This window comes from Mesoplodon mirus (assembly GCF_964341445.2).
Source record: "Mesoplodon mirus genome assembly, chromosome: 7".
Classification (NCBI taxonomy): Eukaryota; Metazoa; Chordata; class Mammalia; order Artiodactyla; family Ziphiidae; genus Mesoplodon; species Mesoplodon mirus.
Window position 1 is genome coordinate 70847810 of NC_138983.1, and position 23109 is coordinate 70870918.

Below are 23109 nucleotides of genomic sequence, written 5' to 3' on the forward strand. Positions count from 1 at the left end.
AAGTCATGGATGTAGAAAACAAACATGGTTACCAGGTTATAAGGAGAGGGGAGGGATAAATTGGGAGACTGGGATTAACATATACACACTGCTATATATTAGATAGATAACTAATAAGAACCTGCTGTATAGCACAAGGAACTCTACTCAGTACTCTGTAATGGACTATATGGGAAAAGAATCTAAAAAAAAAAAAAGAGTGTATATATGTATATGTATAACTGATTCACTTTGCTGTATGCCTGAAACTAACACAACATTGTAAATCAACTGTACTCGAATAAAAATTGAAAAAAAAAGAGAAAAAAAATACACAAATAAGCTGAAAGTAAAAGGATAGAAAAAGATATTTCATACAAACAGGAACTAAAAGAGAGCTGGAGTGGCTATACTGATATCACAGAAATTAGACTTTAACACAAAAATTATTGCTGGAGACAAAGAAGAATATTATACAATGATAAAAGGGCTAATAATGCAGAAAAAAATTAAAGAAAATTCTATACTGTATTATGATTTTGAAAAATAATCTCAGTAAACTTATGAATAAAAGGAAATTTCTTCAACCTCATAAAAGATATTTATGAAAAACCCACAGCTTGGCTTATACTCAGTGTTGTGAAAGACTAAATGATTTTCCTCCTAAGACCAGGAACGAGGCAGTGAGGCTTCCTTTCACCACTTCTGTTCATCATCATGCTAGAAATTCTAGCCAGAGTAATTGAATAAAGATTTATCAAATACTTTACATCAGCTGTTTTAACTATGTTTAAAGAACTAAAGCAAACAATGTCTAAAGAACAAAAGGAAATATAAGACTGATGTCTCACCAAATAGTGAATATTAATAGATAAAAATTATTTTTTAAAAACTGAATAGAAATTCTGAGGTTAAAAACTTAACTGAAGTGAAAATTAACTGGAGGGGCAAAACAGCAGATTGAGAAGGCAGAAGAAAGAATCAGTGGACTTGAATGTAGGATAGTTGTTCAATATCTGGGCTTACTCAGGGACAGTTTCTATTGATTGCTTTTTTTCCTTTGTATGAGCCATATTTCCTTATTTTGTTTAATGCCTCATAATTATTTTGTTGAAAACTGGACATTAAAAATGTATAGCAAGAAAACTCTGTAAGTCAAATTCTTCCCTCTCAGGGTTTGCTTTGCTGATGCTTGTAGTTTGTTTGTTTCATGACTTTTATGAATTAATTCTGTCGTCTGTATTCTTTTTTTTTTTTTTTTCTTTTTTGGCGGTACGCGGGCCTCTCACTGTTGTGGCCTCTCCCATTGTGGAGCACAAGCTCCGGACATGCAGGCTCAGCAGCCATGGCTTACGGGCCCAGCCGCTCTGTGGCATGTGGGATCTTCCTGGACCGGGGCACGAACCCGTGTCCCCTGCATCGGCAGGCGGACTCTCAACCACTGCACCACCAGGGAAGCCCTCCTGTATTCTTTATTATACATGAACACAGAAGCCTTTGTTCTATTTGTTTAGTTGTCAGCCAGTGATTGGACAGAACTTTCCTTAAATATTTGGAACCAAGAGATATCTCCGTCTTTGCTGGAAGGCTCTGTGTGCAAGTTGGGGCATGCCTTCAACACTTAGCCAGGCAGTTTATAACCGTGCCTTAGCCTTCGCTTCCTGCTTTCACAGAGCCTCATGGTTAGACAGAGCTAAAGTTTAGGATCTTCTCATGTTTTTCCTGAGCATGCACTCACCTGCATATAGCCCTGAGCCTGCATGTGGCCTTATTCTAGGTGGGAGATTCTGATAGTTTAGATGAGGCTGTGGTGATGGAGAGGAAAAATCTAGGTGATCTTAAAGAGGTATAATTCACCGATTATTAAGTATACAGATAGGCACATAAGTTATTTCAAAAAAGAATCTTTTGTTTTAAAATTCTGATGGTGAATAATTTAATCTTTTAAAAACCCATCTGAGAGATTATCTTTTTTTCTTTGTTGATTTGCTTCATTTTGAACGCTGTAATCTGTATTTGATTCTAAGACAATTGGTCTATCTATTCAAAAAATCAAGTTGTAAAAGGAAGTTACTATGAATCTTTTTCTAACAAATTTTTCTTGCTAGTGGATATTTTGACATACGTTGTCTGGAAGATAAGTGGCTTACCTGCAACTCGTGTAATTGGAAGTGGTTGTAATCTAGACTCTGCCCGTTTTCGTTACCTAATTGGAGAGAAGTTGGGTGTACATCCCACAAGCTGCCATGGTTGGATTATTGGAGAACATGGCGATTCAAGTGGTAAGTGTAAACTCATTATCATTATATAATCACACTTCTTATCTTTAATAATGCATTTTTTCCTTGAATATAGCTGTACAGCACTTATTTTTTTGGCATATTACTAACTTTTTCTATTCCTTTACTTTCAGTCTTTTGTGTCATTGATTTAGCTACCTCTCATAAAATAGTGCATAGAACATATAGCTATTTTAAAAGTCAATGAGTGTTTATTTTGTCTGGAGCAGTTTCATTGTCATTTTAAAAACAGTTACTAAGATATAAAACAATCCCATAAACTTTACCCATTTAAAGTTTATAATTCACAGGCTTTTTATTCAGAGTTGTGCAACTATCACCACAATCTAATTGTAGAAAATTTTCATCACCCCAAAAAACTCCCACTTCTGCGCTCACCCCCACTCTAGCCCCAGGCAACCATTAATCTACTTTCTGACTCCATAGATTTGTTTTTCCCTGACTTTTCATAGAAATAAAATTGCTTAATATGTGATTTAAGCTGTTACTTAGGTCACACGAACCATTTTCTTTTCTTAACTTAAACATTTAATCTCTTCTACACAATTAGAACTTTATACTTACAGTGTTCTCTAATTATGTCATATGTGTAAGTCTTCTTTCCATAATGCCAATAGACCTGTTGAGAATAGGCACCATTTGTTCATTTATTCAATCATCCATTTGTTTATTCAAAACATTTAATGAGGGCCTCCCTGGTGGCGCAGTGGTTGAGAGTCCGCCTGCCGATGCAGGGGATACGGGTTCGTGCCCCGGTCTGGGAGGATCCCATATGCCGCGGAGCGGCTGGGCCCGTGAGCCATGGCCGCTGGGCCTGCGCATCCGGAGCCTGTGCTCCGCAACGGGAGAGGCCACAATAGTGAGAGGCCCGCATACCGCAAAAAGAAAGAAAAAAAAAAAAAAAAAACATTTAATGAGCCCTTCTCTTTTCTTTATACTTCAAGGGTCATAGTATAATAAATACTTTTGATTTGACTTAAACAAATATTTCTTTGACTAGTGACTTAATTTGACCCTGTTGGCATGTGTTATTGTCTTAGCTCTTCCTCCTGAAAATTATTAAAAGTAACTTTGCAGGCTTCCTTGGTGGCGCAGTGGTTAAGAATCCGCCTGCCAATGCAGGGGACACGGGTTCGAGCCCTGGTCCGGGAAGATCCCACATGCTGCGGAGCAACTAAGCCCTTGCGCCACAACTGGTGAGCCTGTGCTCTAGAGCTCGTGAGCCACAACTACTGAGCCCACGTGCCACAACTACTGAAGCCTGTGCGCCTAGAGCCCGTGCTTCACAGCAAGAGAAGCCACCACAGTGAGAAGCCTGCACACTGCAAAGAAGAGTAGCCCCTGCTCACTGCAACTAGAGAAAGCCCGTGTGCAGCAACGAAGACCCAACACGGCCAAAAATAAATAAATAAATAAATTTATATTAAAAAAAAGTTATTTTGCCAGATATGCTTTAATTTCTCCCATTTAGTATTCCATGATTTTATTTTTAAAAAACCATGTATGGTTTAATAGTATGGTATTAATTTATTGCTTTTTTTCCCTCTTATAATATTTTATCATTTCTTATAGATTATTTTCTTTGTGGATTCTATATTTGTATCTTGCTTAAAATACCTCCTTGTTACACAATTACAAGTAAATTCTACATATTTTATAATACTTTATAATTTTATTTTTTACATTTACCTCTTTTGTCTATTTGAAACTTATTTTTATGTATGGCGTAAGGTAGTAACCTAACTTTATTCTTAAAAAACCCACTGAACTTAAACAACTGATGCAGTACTGGGAAGAAGAGCTCCTTCTGAGATTTATTTCTTTCAGTGCCCTTATGGAGTGGAGTAAACGTTGCTGGTGTTGCTCTGAAGACTCTAGACCCTAAGTTAGGAACTGATTCAGACAAGGACCAGTGGAAAAATATCCATAAACAAGTTGTTGGAAGGTAACATTAGTCATTCTCTTTCTTAGTGCCTTAATAATCAATTGTAAGAACAAATTTTGTAGACGAAAAGTATAAAAGTTGATCTTTGCTTTTTGTGAGATAAATAACATTCTGAAAATCCCCAAATTCAGATTTACATAATGCATAGCTTTCTTCTGGGGGGCCTTTTTCAAATAGAAAAATATACTTCTCACTTCATAAGAACTCATATGTGTTTGAGAACAATATAGCATAGTGATTAGGAGCATGGACTTTGGAACCATGTTGCCCAGGTTTTTTCAAACCTGGCTTCACCGTTTATTAGTGGTGTGATATTGGGAGGTTATTTAAAATATTGAAAGCTCAGTTTCCTCATGTTTAAAATGAGGATAGTAATAGAGCCAACCTTAGAGGGCTATTATGAAGAGTAAATGACTTAGTACATGTAGAATGCTTAGAATGGTACCTAGAACTGATTAATTAACTGATTAAGTTCAAAAGACTTGATGAAAAGAAACATGAAACTAATGCAGATGATCAGAAGTTAACTAACTAGGTTTACTTATAAATGAAGTGTCTGACTTCTGTACACATCCCCTGAATAGCATACGTGATTCTCTTTCATGCTCTAACCAAGATACATATTAGTAAAATTATAGAACTTAGAAATCACTTTTGGATGTTCAAAACTGGAATATTAAATCTATAAAAGCCACATGTCTATTGAATGTATATTTATGATAGCAACCCTACAAAAATGTATAAGAATTAGGGCAGAGACTAAAAAAGGCACATAGTATAACAAAAAAGTGATTATGGGTTAGTTTTATTCTCTACATGACTTTTAGTTAAAAAAAATAAATTATATTATTTTCTGATCTTAAAGCACATGACCACTTTAGTGGGTATAGCGTTTCAGTTTGGGAAGATGAAAAAGTTCTGGAGAGGATGGTGGTAATGGTGGTAAAACATTGTTTAAGTACTTAATGCCATTGAACTGTATGCTTAAAATGGTTTAAATGGCAAATTTTACTACAATTATAAAAAATAAAATGAGTATTGTACATGGCTACCAATAGTGGTCTAGAGTTCAGACTGTCAAAGTAACAGTACATAATAGACTTTAATCTAGCATTAAGTTTGTCTAGCTTCGTGAAAGGATACTGGACAGAAGACACAGTATGGAATATTAGCATTTACTTCAGGAGGTGTTGCAAACGCTCAGGTGTAGCTTCCAGGCCCCATCACTACTGGGGGCACACTCAGTTGCAAAGGATGAGAGCAGACTACCCCAGCACAGGAAAGCCACTGCCTTTGTTTCCCAGCAGTTTTTAATACAGTTCTTGTCACATAGCCCTCAGGATTTGCATGCTTGTTCCCAGTCTTCTAGTCCTGGTGCAATGCACACATCAAGAGTTACATAATATGCAATGCTGATAACCTTGTTCCATTATGATTACTATTCCACATTTATCTTAAATAATTTATACATAAATAATTTATGTATTTACTTTCTTTTTTCCTATTTCTTTAATTGTGATAAAATACACATAACATAAAATTTACCATCTTAATCATTTTAAGTTTATAGTTCAATGGTATAAAAACCATTCATAATCCTCTGTAACCATACCACCATCCATCTCATAACTCTTCATAATTTAAGACTGAAACTCTGTATCCATGAAACAATCCCTCCCCATTAATCCCTCACCCCAGGCACTGGCTACCACCTTTCTGCTTACTGTTTCTATGATTTTGACTACTCTAAGTATATCATGTAAGTGGAATCATACAGTATCTGTCTTTTCGTGGCTAGTTTATTTCACTTAGCATAATGTCCTTAAGGTTCATCCGTGTTGTAGCATATGTCAGAGTTTCCTTTTTAAGCTGAATAATATTCTGTTGTATGTAAATATACCACATATTGCTTATCCATTCGTCTCTTGATGGACTCTTGGGTTGCTTCCATGCTTTAGCTATTGTGAATAATGCTGCTATGAATGTGGGTGTACAGATATCTCTTCAAGATCCTGCTTTCAGTTATTTTGGGTATATACCCATAAATGGAATTGCTGTATCATGTGGTAATTCTATTTTTAGTTTTTTTGAGGCATCACCATACTGTTTTCCACAGTGGCTATATACCATTTTACATTCCTACCAGTAGTGTACAGGAATTCCATTTTCTCCAAATCCTCACCAACACTTGTTATTTTCTGTTTGATAGTAGTCATCCTAATGGATGTGAGGTGGTATCTCATTGTAGTTTTGATTTGCATTTCCCTAATTAGTGATGCTGAGCATTTTGTCATGTGCTAATAGGCCATATGTATATCTTCTTTGGAGAAATGTCTGTTCAAGTCTTTTGCCCACTTTTGAATTGGGTTGTTTGTTTTGTTGTTATTGTTGTTGAGTTTTAAGAGTCCTGTCTATATTCTGGATATTAATCTCTCATCAGATAATTTACAAATATTTTCTTCCATTCCACAGGTTCTTTTTTTACTCTTTTTATAGTGTCTTTGATGTGCAAAACTTAAAAATTTTCATGAAGTCCATTTGTCTGTTTTTTCTCTTGTTACCTTTTGTGTTCTATCCAAGAAATCATTGCCAAATGCAATGTCGTGAAGCTTTTGCCCTATGTTTTCATGTAAGAGTATCATAGTTTTAGGTCTTACATTCAGATCTTTGATTCATTTTGAATTCATTTTTGTAAATGGTTTTAGGTCAGGGTTCAGTTTTAATTTTTTGCACATGCATATCCAGTTTCCCCAGCACCATTTGTTGAAAAGACTGCCCTTTTCCCATTCAATGGTCTTGGCACACTTTTTGAAAATCAGTTGAATGTCAGATATGTAGGTTTATTTCTGGGCTTTCTGTTCTATCCCACTGGGTCTGTATGTTTGTCTTGATACCAGTACTATACAGTTTTGATTGCTGTAGCTTTGTAGTAAGTTTGGAAATCAGGAAGTGTGAGTCCTTCAGCTTTCAAGACTGTTTTAGCTCTTTAGAGTCTCTTAAGATTCCATATGAATTTTAGAGTGGGTTTTTCTACTTCTGCAAAAAAATATCTTTGGGAATTTTATGGGAATTTCACTGAATCTATAGATGGTTTGGGGTAGTATTAACCTCTTAATAATATTAAGTCTCCAATCCAAGAACATAAGATGTTTCCATTTATTTATGTCTTCTTTAATTTCTTTCAGCAAAGTTTTGTGGTTTTCATTGTACAAGTCTTTCACCTCCTTGGTTAAGTTAATTCCTAAGTATTTTATTCTTTTTGATGCTATTGTAAATGGAATTGCTTTCTTAATTTTCTTTTCAGATTGTTCATTGTCATTATATAGAAATGCAATTTTTTAATGTTGACTTTGTATCCTGCTACTTTACCGAATTCATTTATTAGTTCAGCAGTTTTTTTATGTGTGTGTATAGAATCTTTATGATTTTCTGCATGTAAGATCATGTTATCTATAAGTAGAGATACTTTTATTTCTTCCTTTCCAATTTGAATGCCTTTTATTTCTCTTTCTTACCTAATTGCTCTGGATGGAACTTCCAGTACTGTGTTGAATGGAAGTGGCAAAAGTGAGCATCCTTGCCTTATTCCTGACCTTAAAGGAAAAGCTTTTAGTTTTCACCATTGAGTATGACCTTCACTGTGAGTTTTTCATATATGGCTTTTATTATGTTGAGGTAGTTTCCTTCTATTCCTAGTTTCGTGAGTGTTTTTATCATGAAAAGGTGTTGAATTTTGTCAACTGATTTTATGCATCAGTTGAGACAATAATGTGGTTTCCCTCCTTTATTCTCTTAATGTGGTGTATTACATCGGTGGATTTTGGTATGTTGAACCATCCTTGCATTCCAGGAATAAATCATGGTGTATAATCCACTACATACTGTTGAATTTGGTTTGCTAGTGTTTTGTTGAGGATTTTTGCCTCATTGTTCATAAGGGATAATGGTCTCTAGTTTTTTTCTTTTCTTTTCTTTTCTTTTTTCCTAAGATACAATTTACTCTTTACAACCAGGGTCCACACGTCCAGGCTGCAGAGTGGCAGCAGGAAGCAGACACTCCAGTCTGGTTCTGGGTAACCTGGTAATAAAAATGAGCCTATAATGCCCCTCTGGTCTCTTGAGACACCACAGGCTCTTTGCCTAAAATAACTAGAGCTCTGGAAATACTAAATAGAAGAGTGATTTCCAGGGGGGAATTTTTAAATAAGATGCACATGGGAAAGGCCATAGAAAGTTTGCCAAGTTAAATTTGGTACATAACTGTGTTCATTTGATATCCAAAGTATGTGTGGTCAGTTGGGCACTTCTGCCAAAGCCTTAGTATGGCTTGTAGTTATTCTGATGGCCACCGCATCGCTGGGTCTTCCCATAATTTGTACCACCCTGACTATAGTCGTAGCTGGGGCCTAATAGCCATAAGGTGAGTAGTCATAGCCGCCATAGCTAGGTCTGTAGCCCTGGTTCCAGTAACTGCCATAGCCCTGATTCCAACTCTGACTCTGACCTCCTCCACTTCCACCACCACCACCGCTGCCTCGGTTCCCTTGGTTGTCACCCCCATGGCCCCCAGAGCCATACTGCTGCTGTTGATAAACCTCTTTGGGCTGAGCCACCTTGATTTCACACTTACTTCCACTGATGGTGTGGAACTTTTTCTCCAGAACTTTCTTCACAGGTTTCTCTTCTTTAAAGGTGATGAAAACAAGCCCTGTTTTTTGTTCGACTTTGGATCCATTGGAAGCTCAGTGGCTTCAGTCTCCTCAAACGTGCCAATGTACTCCCTGATCTTCTCCTCAGTGGCTTCAAGATTCAGACCCCCCACAAAAATTTTCTTTACTGGGTCTTTCTTCATGGCCATGGCTTTTTTGGGGTCAATGACACAGCCATCCAGCTTGTGCTCCTTCTGGTCTAGAACCTTCTCCACACTGGCTGCATCTTTGAAGAGGATAAACCCAAACCCTCTTAACCAGCCAGTGTTGGGATCCTTTTTTTTTTTTTTTTTTTTGCGGTACGCGGGCCTCTCACTGTTGTGGCCTCTCCCGTTGCGGAGCACAGGCTCTGGACGCGCAGGCTCAGCGGCCATGGCTCATGGGCCTAGCCGCTCCACAGCATGTGGGATCTTCCCGGACCAGGGCACAAACCCATGTCCCTTGCATCGGCAGGTGGACTCTCAACAACTGTGCCACCAGGGAAGCCCTGGGATCCATTTTTATTGTACAGTCAACGACCTCTCCAAATTTGGTAAAATAGTCCTTTAGGTCCTTTTTGCTGGTATCCCAGCTCAGGCCACCAATGAACAGTTTTTCTGCATCCTCCTCATTCTTGCTGACGTTTATCTAGTAGCCCTCCATGCCATTCTGGTTGCCAGCCTGGGGCGCCGCACTCCCGCCTTCAGCACCTGCCGTGACCCCGGTGCCAGCTGGCAACTTGCCTTCAGTGGTGGCCTCGTGTCCATTGTCGGAGGCGCCCATTGTCTCCATGGGCTGCTCCTCACCCGCTTCCGACATGCTAGGCCGTGGCGTATGGCTCCAACCCAGAAGTTGCCTGGGACCATGTGGTGCCTCTGCCTCTAGTTTTTTTCTTATAGTGACTTTGTCTGGCCTTGGTAAATGGGTAATGCTTAGAATCAGTAATAATGGCTCCACTTTCACTTCTGATTTTAGTAATTTGAGTCTTCTCTCTTTTTTCTTAATTCATCTAGCTAAAAGTTGTCAGTCTTTTCAAAGAACCATTGATTTTTTTCTATTGTTTTTCCATTCTCTATTTTGTTATTTCTTTTTTTTTTTTTTTTTTTTTTTTTTGCGGTATGCGGGCCTCTCACTGTTGTGGCCTCCCCCATTGCGGAGCACAGGCTCCGGATGCTCAGGCCCAGCGGCCATGGCTCACGGGCCCAGCCGCTCCGCGGCATATGGGATCCTCCCAGACCGGGGCACGAACCCGTATCCCCTGCATCGGCAGGCGGACTCTCAACCACTGCGCCACCAGGGAGGCCCCTATTTTGTTATTTCTGATTTACATTATTTACTTCCATTTGCTAGATTTGGGTTTAATTTGTTCTTTTTTTTCTAGTTCCTTAAGTTGTAATGTTAGATTGATATCTTTCTTGTTTTATTATTATTTTTTTTTGGCGGTATGCGGGCCTCTCACTGTTGTGGCCTCTCCCGCTGCAGAGCACAGGCTCTGGACGCGCAGGCTCAGCGGCCATGGCTCATGGGCCCAGCCATTCCGCGGCATGTGGGATCCTCCCAGACCAGGGCACGAACTCGTGTCCCCTGCATCGGCAGGTGGACTCTCAACCACTGCACCACCAAGGAAGCCCCTCTTGTTTTTAAATGTAAGCATATATGGCTATAAGTTTGCCCTTTAGCACTGCTTTCTCTCTGACCAATAAGTTTTATGTTATGTTTTCATTTTCATTCATCTCTAAGTATTTCCTAATTTCCATTGTGCTTTCTTCTTTGATCCATTAGGTTGTTATAGAGTGTGCTTTTTAATTTCCACAGACTTGTGAATTTTCCAGTGTTACTTCTGCTATTGATTTCTAAATTCACCTCATTGTGTCAGAGAATATACTTTGTATGATGCCTGTCTTTTTAAATCTATTGAGACTTAATTTGTGGCATAACGTATGGTCTATTCTCGAAAATATCCCATGTGCACTTGAGGAGAATGTAGATGCTTTTATTGTCGGGTAAAGTGTTCTGTTTGTCTGTTAGATCTAGTTGGTCTGTGGTGTTGAATTCTCTATTTCCTTACTTACCTTCTGTTTGATTGATCTATCCATTATTGAAAGTTGGGTATTGAAGTCTTCAATTATTATTATAGAACTGTCTATTTCTCCCTTCAGTTTTGTCAGTTTTTGCTTCATGTATTTTGATGGTCTGCTATTAGATGCATACACGTTTATAATTATTGTTTTATTTTCTTTCATTTTCTTTATTGAACCTCTAATTAGTATGTAATGTCCTTCTTTGCCTACTGTAAACTTTTTTGATTTGAAGTCTATTTTATCTGACGTTAGTATAGCCACCCCTGCTCCCTTTTGGTTACTATTTGCATAAAATATCTTTTTTCATTCTGTCACTTTTAATCTATTTGTGTCTTTGGCTTTAAAGTAAGTTTCATGTTGACAGCATGTACTCATGTTGACAGCATGTACTTGGCTTATGTGTTTTGATCCATTCTGTCAGTCTCTTTTTTTTTTTTTTTTTTTTTTTTTTTGCGGTACGCAGGTCTCTCACTGTTGTGGTCTTTCCCGTTGCGGAGCACAGGCTCTGGATGTGCAGGTTCAGCAGCCATGGCTCACGGGCCCAGCGCTCCGTGGCATGTGGGATCTTCCCAGACTGGGGCACGATCCCGTGTCCCCTGCATCGGCAGGCAGACTCTCAACCACTGCGCCACCAGGAAAGCCCTGTCAGTCTCTTTTGATTGGAGAGTGTAATTTGTTTACATTTAAAGTAATTACTGATAATGGGGACTTCTGTCATTGTGCTATTTGTTTTCTCTATGCCTTAGAGCTTCTTGTTTCTCATTTCCTGCATTACTGTCTTCTTTTGTGTTTATTTTTTGTGATGAAATATTTAAATTCCTGTCTCATTTTCTTTTGTATATATCCTATAGCTATTATAGCTATTTTCATTTTGGTTACCATGGGGGATTACCTTTAGCACCCTAAAGTTATAATACTCTTATTTGAATTTCTACCAGCTTAACTTCAATAACATTCAAAACCTCTGCTTCTTCATAGTTCCATCCTTGCCCCTTTTGATTGTTGATGTCACAAAATTGCATCTTTGCACACTGTTTGCCCCAAAATATAAACTAATAATTCTTTTAAATGCAATTGTTTCTTAAATTTGAAAATGGGAGTTACATACCAAAGTCACAGTAATACTAGCTTTTAGACTAATTTTTTTAATGTATTAGTCTCTTAAGTTATGCAGAAAATAAAAAGTGTAAGTATAACCATATTATTACAATATTACTAGCTTTTATAACTGCCCATGAATTTACCTTTATTGAGATCTTTATTTTTTCACATGGCTTCAAGTTATTGTTTATTTCACCCTGCAGAACTGCCTTGAGTATTTCTTGCAGGACTGGTCTAGTGGTGATGAACTCCCTCAGCTTTAGTTTCTTTGGCAAAGTCTTAATTTTTCCCTCACTTTTGAAGAACAGTTTTGCCGGATATAAGATATGATTCTTGGTTGACAGTTGTTTTCTTTTTATCACTTTAAATGTATCTGCCCTTCTGGCCTCCAAAGTTTCTGGTGAGAAATCTGCTGATGATCTTATTTTTCACTTTTCTTCAGTCTTTTTTCTTTCTGTTCCTCAGAGTCAGTAATTTCCATTGTCCTATCTTCAAGTTTGCTGATTCTGTCTTCTGCCTGCTCAAATCTGCTTCTTAGTCCATCTAGTGATTTTTTTCATTTCAGTTATTGTGCTTTTCAGCTCTAGAATTTTGGGGGTGGGGGTTCTTTTTAGGTTTTATATTTCTTTATTGGTATTTCCATTTTGTTCACTCATCATTTTCTTGACTTTCTCTACATCTTCCTTTAGTTCTTTGAGTATCTTTAAGACAGTTGTTTTAAAGTCTTTGTCTAGTATATCTGCCATCAGTTTTTTTTTTCCCCAGGGACAGTTTCTGTTGATTCATTTTTTCCTTTGAATGGGCCATACTTTTGTATTTCTTCATATGCCTTGTGATTTTTTGTTGTTGTTGCTGTTGCTGAAAACTGGATGTTTGAATCTAGTAATATATGACAACTGTATCAGATTCTATCCCTTCCCCAGGGTTTGCTGGGTTTTTGTTGTTATTGCTTTTGTTTTTTTGATTGTTGAAGTCTGTTTCTGTGCCAAGGACCAACCTGAGGTGTACTCTTAAGGTCTTTGAGGTTGTTTCTAGGCCTGTGCTTTTCCCTGGGCATACGTGGTTACTTTCTAATTTCCCCCAAATATGCAACTGCTTTTGTATGTTCTGGTCTTTAATGTCTGGCTCCCATGAGGGGAAAAAGAAATATTAAGGGAAGGGGGAAAGGGTGCCTGCCCTTTACATTCCTTGGAGGTTACTTTAGCCAGAGGGGGAGAGGCTTGCAGCAGTTGTGGGGAGGTGCAACAACAATGGCTTTGCCCTCTTTGTCTACACCTCTGTCATCAGAAGCAGTAATCAGTCATTAGAGAACAGATCTCTGATATTTGGAGGAAGGGTGCTTTTCACAGGCTGTGCACAAACTGCTTTGGGCACATGTAAACAGCCCTGCTACTCTGCTGAGGGCTGAAATTGGCTGAAACTAACCACAGTTTAACATACAAACCTTCCCCTGGAAATTTCAAGCTTTCAGAAGACTCCAGAGTTCCCCCAAAAGTTATATCAGACAGATTCTGGCAGTGCAGTTATTGTCTAGTTGGGGAGATAGATTCCTGGTGCTTCCTACTTCTCCATCTTCCTAGAATCCTCCAGTATTTAACTAGATTTTTAAACCTAGAAAACTGTTTTGTGAAAAAGCAAACTCAAAGTCATCTTCCCAGATACTCCTGCCTTTTTGGAAAGGGTCCATACCTGCTGTTAACCATTTACCCATGACCTGGGTGATTATCTTTGTATCATATATCCTTCATAGTTCCTGTGACAAACATGTCCTAATATTTTACACATAGAAAAACAACAAGCTTGTATACACCTATAATCACCAGGATCTATAAGATCCAATAGGTAACCAAAATCCCTCACCAGATGTTTTGGTAATTCTTAACTAATTGGACTATCTTATTTTGCCCTTTTATTCACTATCACTTGTACCTTATTAAAGTTATTGATAGATGCATTTGTGTGTTCAGTTTCTCTAAAGCAAATTTATTTCTTCTTCTAGTCAAACTATTTCCACATCAATTGGAAGTTTCAGGTCAATATCCCAAAATATCTTTTCACTGTGATAATTTTTATTGGTATGTTTCATTTTCTTAAATTTCCTTAAGGGGACCTACAAACCTTTGTTATGCCACATAGCTTTGGATAAGAGATTAAATTAATGCCTAGCAAATGAAACATATATTAATATTACAGTATCATTTCATATCTTAACAAAAATGTCCTTTACCCATATATTGTACTATATATTTCCAGTTTCAGGGACCACTGGAGACCATTTCCCAGTAAATGCAGGAATCTAACTGATCTGGAGGCTCAGTTATAACCCAGCCGCAAAGGAACATGTTTTAGCCAATACTGGTTTCCAGATGTCACGGAGTAGCCCATCTTTATAGGGAGGTCACAGTGGTAGGCTTTTGTCTGCCCAATCCCAGATAATTGTACTACAGGGACTGCTAGTTTCTTTTTCATTTGAAACACTATTGCTATAGGGAATAGTGATTAAGATCACATTTTCCACTGTAGTCCTGTATGATTTGAATACCAAACACTGCAACACATTACAGATCAGTACTCATTCCAGTTAGTCCTCTCAACAATGCAGTGTCCAGCATTAAATTATTTGCCCCTTGTTCATTTAGTAGAGGATCTATAGTTACAAAGAATCCTCAGGATCCTGCTAGTACTTATCTAAAACTGACTCAACTCTTTTATATTATAGCCTCTGATTTTCCAGTGCCTAACTAACAATTGCAGGGGAGTGACATCATGATTTAATAGGATGTCTTTCCAGGTTCTGAATAGAGCATTTAGTTTATATTATAACATGGGTCAGTTTTTGTCTTAAAATACTAGCCTTGAAACTGCTTGTTCTCTATCCTCCCTTTTACCCCAGCGGTTTTAATTTCATTAGGATGGTTAATAGCAACTAAAGGATTATGTTTTTAGCCATTTTCTTTTCAACCCTCTTCTTTCTCAAGAGATTTTGTTAATTCCTGAGAGGGTAACCTGTCATCCAGATTCTACTGGTAAGATTTGTCCCCACTTATCTACTGCAAAGCTTTCTTCAACTCATACACCACTAGTCAATCAATCTCTAGGCAAAACTTTCCTTCCTTTCTTTTTACTTACCCCACAGAGTCTTGGCTATATTGAGGATCTGAAAGTTACTTTTAATTTTGACATCAATCCTCATGGCCTCTAGTAGTGCCCCTGGTTTGGGATTGATAGTCAAATCACAGGACACCACAATAAGTGTAGTCCAGGCCCAACTTTCCTGTGTTGAGCTTGTCCATTTACACATCAGTGTAATTTGCTACTGAGTGTGTTGTGTGCAGTCCTGGGGCCTTGAAACTGTGCCTAGGTAGTTGCAAGACCATCTGATACAAATAATGATACTGTACATTCTGTGTTTCTTGTCCTGGATCCTTTTCTCAAAACTATATAAACTAAGAGCTAGGTTAAAACTTGTTTGTCCTTTGAGTTTTACTGTCAATCCAAACCCGAGATCGCTGTTGGTGGCAATGCAAAAATAAAATACATATTTATTGTAGAAAATAAGAAAATTCATAAGCATAAAGAAGATAATGTGACCCCAGGGCTTCCCTGGTGGTGCAGTGGTTAAGAATCCGCCTGCCAAGGCAGGGGACACGGGTTCGAGCCCTAGTCCAGGAAGATCCCACATGGCGCCGAGCAACTAAGCCCGTGCGCCACAACTACTGAGCCTGCGCTCTAGAGCCCGTGAGCCACAACTGCTGAGCCTGCATGCCACAACTACTGAAGCCCGTGCGCCTAGAGCCTATGCTCTGCAATGAGAAGCCACTGCAATAAGAAGCCCACGCACCACAATGAAGAGCATCCCCCGCTCGCCACAACTAGAGAAAGCCCGCATGCAGCAACGAAGACTCAACGCAGCCAAAATATTAATTAATTAATTAATTAATTAATTTAAAAAAGCAGATAATCTCACCTGTAAGCCTGCCACTCAAAAATAATCACAATAATTTGGTGGATTGATATGATTCTAAAGTTCCTATAAAAATGCATTGTGTTTTTTACAAGGCTGAGATAAGAAATTACATAATGTTTAGGATTATGCTATTTTCCTTTGAAAATGTATTATGAACATTTCCCCACACTTCAGTATGTTGTTGATTTAATAATATATTCTTGGGAAAAATGTGTAACTTGGCTTATAATTATATAAAGTTTAAATTTACACTGGCACCTTAGTAACAATATTATGTGGTCAACAAGATGTATATGCCAACTTTCAAGGTGATCAGACTCTATGTTTGGATATTTAAGAAAAAATTTAAAACTAGAAGTTTCATTTTGAGTGGTACAATGACCTAATATTCCACCTTTATGATAAATGAAGGCTGAATTATTATTTGAAGTGAATAATGAAGTTTATGAGACTAATATAGAAATTTTTATTGCCTATTCATAAATAATTTCAAGAAGACATCTCTGAGAAAATTTTAAGAGTGGTATTGACATGTAGGTTGCTTCAGAACAGATACTTGAAAAATATTATGTTCTCTCTGAATCAGCTTCTCATGAATTTGATTCTCTTACTTTCCACAACTGTAGTGCCTATGAGATTATCAAGCTGAAGGGGTATACCTCTTGGGCTGTTGGACTGTCTGTGACAGATCTGGTAAGATCAATTTTGAAAAATCTCAGGAGAGTGCATCCAGTTTCCACTATGGTTAAGGTAGGCTTAAATAGAATCTTCACTTATCATCTTTGTTTAAATATTGCTGAGTCTTTACTATGTGCCAGGCATTATACAAAATTTTGAGAATATGTTGGTGAACAAAATAGAGGCCCAGACCTCATAGAGTTAATGAAAGATAGGAACTTAATAAAACAATTACAAAAGCAAATATATAATAACACATTGTGTTAAGTGCTATGATGACAAACTATGAAGTTCTTAGAGTATACAAGAAGGGAATTTACTCTGCGGAGGGGGCGTTTGTGGTGGTTAGGGGAGATTTCCTAAGGAAGTAAAATGACCTAATCTGAATAATGAGTACAACTTAATTTGCAAGACTGGACTAATATTCCAAGCAGAGGGAACACATGTGTAGGGGACCTGAGGTAGATATAAGTAGAGAGCACTTGAGGATCTGAAAAAAGTAAAAAAGGTCAGTGGTTGAAATGCACAGAGCAAAGGGAGCAAAGGGAAGTACATGATAAGGCTGGAGGAAGTAAGCAGGGTCAGGCCACTGAAAGTCTTATAAAGGGGTTTGGGTCCTTACCATAAGAGCTATGGAAAGCCACCAAAGGAACTTAAGAAAGGGACTGGTTTTACAATCTTTTTTTGTTAAAAAGATTCCTGGGGCTCTGATGGATGGAACAGATTTGAAGGGGACAAGAGTAGAGGTGGGTAAACTTGGGAAGAGGACGTGCATTAGCTCAGAACAGAGAGGATGGTAGTAGTAGGGATGAAGAGAAGGTGGCAAATTTGAGTTATACTGTATTTAAGAGGTAAAATTCATAGGTCTTGATAATGGAATGAAGTGGGAAATAAGGGAGATAAAGGTCATTCTTAGGCTTCTGTTTTGCACAGTTAGATAAATGGTTATATAATCCACTGAGGAAAGGCATATTCAAAGAGAATCAGGTTTGAAGATCATGTTTGTAGTTATGGAGAAATTGAATTTGAGGTGCCTTTGCAATATCTGAGAGGAAATAGGCAGTTGGGTACAAGCTTCTGGAATTCATAAAAGAGTTTTGGGTTGGAGTTATAAATATGAGCATCATCAGCATAAAAAGTGTATATTAGGACTCTTAGTTAAAAGCCACAGAAGCCAACCCAAACTAGCTTAAGCAAAAAGAAGATATATTGGCTCATGTAACTGAAATGCCAAGGAGGCCTGAACCACATGCTCAGACTATATCATTAGAGCTACCTTTTCTCTCCACAGTCTTGGCTCATCTTTTCACTCTTATTGGCTTCAAGCTCATGTGGACTTTTTCCATGGGGCAACAAAGATGGCCCCCAGCATCTGCAGGCTTAGAACCTATAGTATCAGGACCCTGCCTCTCCCTTTATCCATATTAATTTCTTGATAATTGGCCTTTCTGGGATCACTTGTCCATTCCTGTGATACTTGTCAGTTTGGAGAGAGGCAGTTCCTGAAAGGAAAAGAGAGGTTCTGTCAACATTAAAAAAAAAAAGAGAGAGAGAAAGAGATACTAGACAAGCAAAGACAGTAGATATCCCTTACACATGGTAACTGAAACCATGAATTTCAACGAGCTTGCCTAAGGAGAGAGTATAAAGTGAGAAGACAGATTGAGATTGAGTCTTGAGGAGTTTCAGTATTAACAGCAGAGTTTATAGTGTGAGTCCACGAAGGTGACTAAGTGGTGGCCAGAGTTAAAAGAAGAACCAAGAGAACATGGAATCATGGTAACCAAGTGAAAGGAGGATGCCTTAAAGATGAAAGGATTGGTTTTTTCTGTTCTTGATTTATGTGAAGTCATATAAAATGAGGGTTAAAAATGCCAGGAAGATAAAGTAACAGAGGTCATTGATAACCTTAGCAGATGTTTAATAAAGTAATAGAAATGAAAAATTCTGATTGGAGTACACCAGGGTTTTCTTAACTTCGGCACTATTGATTTTGGGCTGGATAATTCTTCATTATTGGGGCTGTCCTGTGCATTGTGGGATGTTAGCAGCATCCCGGGCCTCTACTCATTAGATGCCAGTAGCATACCTGTTTTGACAATCAAAAATGTCTCCAGAATTATACTCCAATAAAGATGTTAAAAAAAATGTCTCCAGACATTACCAAATGTCCCTTGGGAGGCAAAATCACCTCCATCTGAGAACCTTTTAAGTGGACTGGAGAAATTAAAGCCAGTATAAACAGCTCTTTTGAGGTAAGTGGCTGTGAAATTAAGGAGAGAGAGCAGTAACTGGAGAGGAAAATCAGGGCAAGGCAAGTTTTTTTTTTGTTGTTGTTGTTGTTTAAAAGATAAGATGTAAAGAAGATATTGAAGATAGAAGTAATAAGCAGAGAGGGTGGGATCCAGAGCATTGGTGAAGGTATTAGTCCTAGAAAGGAGGAGGGACAACTATCTTTTTTTAATAGGGGATAACAAAGAGAAGATAGGTAGTGAATCATATAGGTTTGTAGGTTTGGCATTGCAAGCATCTGATGACTTCTATCTTTTTAGTGAAAGGAGACAAAATCATCTACTGAAAGTCAAGGGAGGTATAGAAAAGTCAGATGTTTGAGAAGATTTGAAAGCATCTTTGTAGATAGTGAGAAATAGAATTTGACAAAAAATAAAGGCAGAATTACTGTCAGGTGGATGCTTATTTGAGGTAGATAAGCATTAATTTTGACAAAAGTTAAAGATCAGCTTGGTTGTGTGGTTTTCTCTAGGGACCTGAGTGCAGGTGTGGAGAAAGTAGATAACTGAATTCATCTGGGTTTGGGTTTTACTTGTGGAGTTTTGTTAAAGGGGGAGAGAGAAGAGAGGAAGATAGAGATAGATAGAGGTGTAGGTAGTTTTGGTTTCTATACTTGTTAAAAATGAGTTTGACCTTCTGCTAAAGGGTCACAGTCAAATTCAACACCATTGCCCTTAAATGTTATCTACATACAAATGAATAAATTACAAAAAGAAAATGAGTAATAAAGAATTTAAGAAATATTTATAAAAATTAAAATAGGCAAAGGGTCTTAGGGTGTAGCAAAAGAGTTACAAGAAAGGAATATAAGTTGGATATGGAGGAACCTCATAACAAGGTTCAGAGTAAGATACTTGGGGTGGGAGAAGGTCCCATGAGCTAAAGAAGACAAGAAACTGGAAAGAAAGGGAATTGGTTCATTTATCCACATGGACAGTTAAGTCACCAAGGATAATGGCACAAACTGGGACAGAGAGAGAAGATAGCTGGTGTCAAAATCTGTTATGAATGAGATGGAAAACTCAAGAGGTTTGTAGACGGTCATTAGAAAGGGAAGAAGAGCTGAATAAGATGGGCCTCAAAAAATAGGGGGAATTTTTTTTGTTTTTTTTTTTTGTTTTGTTTTTTTTTTTTTTTTGCTGTACGCGGGCCTCTCACTGCTGTGGCCTCTCCCGTTGCGGAGCACAGGCTCCGGACACACAGGCTCCGCGGCCATGGCTCGCGGGCCCAGCCGCTCCGCGGCATGTGGGATCTTCCGGGATCGGGGCACGAACCCGTGTCCCCTGCATCGGCAGGCGGACTCTCAACCACTGCGCCACCAGGGAAGCCCCATGGAATTTTTTTTGTTTTTAAGAGAGCAAGGGATTAATAATTTAGAAGAGACAGTGAGGAGTATACAGTGGATTCCACATTCTTCCTCTTTTGAGGATACAAAGGGCTGTGGGAGAATAAGCAATTACCCCAGAGGGCTCCTGAAGAAGAGTCAGGGAGGTGTCAAATGAATGCTCCTGAAAAGAGATTGAGTAATATGGGAATTTCATAGTCTTTACTGAACAAATCAGTGGATGAGTTATAGTTTATAGGAAATACTTAAACATTTGACATAAAGAGCAAAATCATTTGCATGCTCTTAATCTTTTTTCCCAGTTACTTCTTTTTTATTACTTCACATTTTCAACAAATAAAGTTGCCAATAGAGTTTATTTAACATTAATATATTAGCTTGATTTTTTGTCAGATAAATAGGGAATTCTCTTTAAATAACCATTTCCTCACTTCATGGCCAGTCTATGAGGAAAGGAAGCAAATTTCAGTGCATCCAGGGGTCATACTGCCAACCAGGCGGTTAAAGGGAAGAGGATAGGCTGAGGGTGGGCAGCAGGTCATGGCAGTACACAGGGCTAGGCCAGGGCAGCCTTGGAGGTCAGGGCCCTTGTTTCCAGTCTACCCAGCAGCCCCCAAATGGCATAATGGCATGGACATACATTTCCAGTTCTAATCCAAGAGGCCCTTTCCAGTAGGAAGAGATACAGTGAAAGGAGAGAGAGCAAATTCCTGAACAACTAGCACGGAAGACAGGAGGGCTTTTGCCGCAGCCACGCTGCCTTGTTCCTGATGCCACCCAGCCCCTGGCAGCTCATGTTAAAGCTCTGAAAGGTATTGTGCTACACAGAGGGAGCAACAGAATGACCAAGGACAGGAAAGGGAAGCGGGGGCAGGCAAGTGTGACTGCAGCTGGAATGTGGCTGGGAAGGGAGTGTGGGCTGAAGTCTGGTGGGACAGTGGCCTTCCATGGCGAGGCACGGACCAGAGTGGAGTGAATGTGAGGAGAGCCTGGCAGGGGACCCTGAGGAGAAGACATGTGGCTGTTCTGATGCAGATCATGAGGTTGAGTATAAAGTGGCTACGAAAATGAGGGAGTTGGACTGCAGTGGAAAAGGTGGATAGGGAGTCCCTCTGTGGGCCACTAGAGTAAAACAGGAACGCTGAGCTCCTGAGGAGAGCCCCAGAGACGGTGAGAGGGAAGCTTGGCTGAGTAGTGCCTGTGGGCTCTGAACTATTATGGGAAGCTGGGAGGCACCACTCCAGGGTCAAGGAGCCTCCCCCTTTCTCAACGCTGGTTCCTGGTAACTTTACAGGCACACCTGGAGGAACAACAAGACCTTCCCATTGCCTCCTCCAACCCTACATTCTGGGGTAAGAAAAGGCAATGGGTGGTAGGGGGCAGAGAGGTGTGAGAGGTCTACTGGGTCTTCTTACCTTCCAGGGAGGAGGTGGAGGCTGGTTTGTGGGCATGTAGGCATTGTGTGGGTTACCCAGGTTGTAATAGGCTCTAGCAGCTGCCTCTACAGCCTTGGCTTCAGCTGCAGGAGTGGAGGGAACATCAGGGCTGCTGACGGGAGGTTCCATGGCCCTAGGATAGGGTGGTGGCCATGGCTGCACCTATTCCATGGCCCTGTCCATCATGGAAGGTCCTGGATAGAAGCCAGGTGGTAGCCAGGAAGGCAGCAGTACATTCCATTGGTGACTGGCAGGGGAATTACATAAACCCTGCTGAGCATGTGAGTACCTGGAACCTTAGGCTCCACCGGAGGCTTCACCTCTGGAAGCTTGAGAAGCCACCTGTTAGCATCTGTTGTCCAAACCCAGTGGCATCCCCTGATGTAAAGATTATACAAAGCAGAGCCTGCACAGCCACTTCCTGCTTCTGCCTTCACTGTTCTCTTGATTATTTTACACCAAACACAGCCTGCTTCATCTCACAGTCCTTCATCAGACTGCATGGCATTCCGCTTAGAAAGAAATATGACAAGGGTAAGGAGTAAAATAGACAGTGCCCTTTTTGGCCCCTTTGAAGGCATCTGGCACATTCTTCATGTCATTAAACACAAGCTCTTACGGTCATAGGACATTAGGATGCTCTTCGTATTGTTGACGATCACTCCACTGCCCTCCGAATGATTCTTGAGCTCCATAGTCTCTCTGTATATTCTTATTCTGAAGCTCTCTTGCATAGCTGCTTTTCCATATCAGGTTACTGAATAATAACCTAATTTTGCCTTTTAGGGCTTATATGGAATAAAAGAAGAAATCTTTCTCAGTATCCCTTGTGTCATGGGCCAAAATGGTGTCTCAGATGTTGTGAAAGTTAACTTGAATTCTGAGGAGGAGGCCCTTTTAAAGAAGAGTGCAAACACACACTTTGGGATGTCCAAAAAGACCTGATATTTTAAAACCTTTTAATGTTCCATGTTTTATAGAACAGAAGATAGTAGACTGTATATTTTACATTCTGAAAGTATTTTCACCTGATCTTTAAAAAATAAAAGAACATTGGACCTATGACATAACTCCAGCCTCTCAAGGCTAGAAAAAGGAAATGGTAAAGGAATTTCTCTATTACTCTATTCTAATGATACTCAACCTGTACAGATGTAAGTTATACTTCCTAAGTATGTCATATATGTAAAAGTTGTCTTCAGGTTTAGTAGAATATGTATAATAATCCATTGAATATAGAACTTATGATTCTTCTCATAAAACAACAACATTTCTAGTACTGAAATTTCATTCTGTG

The 23109-nt window shown here is 39.0% G+C and overlaps 1 protein-coding gene and 2 pseudogenes across 3 annotated transcripts in view; 1 reads left to right on the forward strand and 2 right to left on the reverse strand.

Moving 5' to 3' along the window:
• The window catches only part of LOC309808555 (L-lactate dehydrogenase C chain), a gene marked incomplete at both ends in the record, with an annotated part of 48187 nt that extends 25430 nt beyond the window's left edge, over positions 1–22757 (forward strand). The window contains 4 exons of the mRNA XM_082628934.1: positions 2088–2261; positions 4107–4224; positions 16688–16811; positions 22599–22757. Coding sequence (XP_082485060.1) covers positions 2088–2261; positions 4107–4224; positions 16688–16811; positions 22599–22757 — 575 coding nt within the window. The remainder of the gene's footprint in view (positions 1–2087; positions 2262–4106; positions 4225–16687; positions 16812–22598) is intronic.
• LOC309808554 (heterogeneous nuclear ribonucleoprotein A/B-like) lies at positions 8542–9731 on the reverse strand (annotated as a pseudogene). Its single transcript has 2 exons — positions 9429–9731; positions 8542–9208 (listed from the first exon to the last, which is right to left on the reverse strand). The product of its transcript is annotated as a heterogeneous nuclear ribonucleoprotein A/B-like (transcript).
• LOC309807967 (WW domain-binding protein 2-like) lies at positions 21095–22507 on the reverse strand (annotated as a pseudogene). Its single transcript has 2 exons — positions 21792–22507; positions 21095–21196 (listed from the first exon to the last, which is right to left on the reverse strand). The product of its transcript is annotated as a WW domain-binding protein 2-like (transcript).
• Positions 22758–23109: the final 352 nt, after the last annotated feature.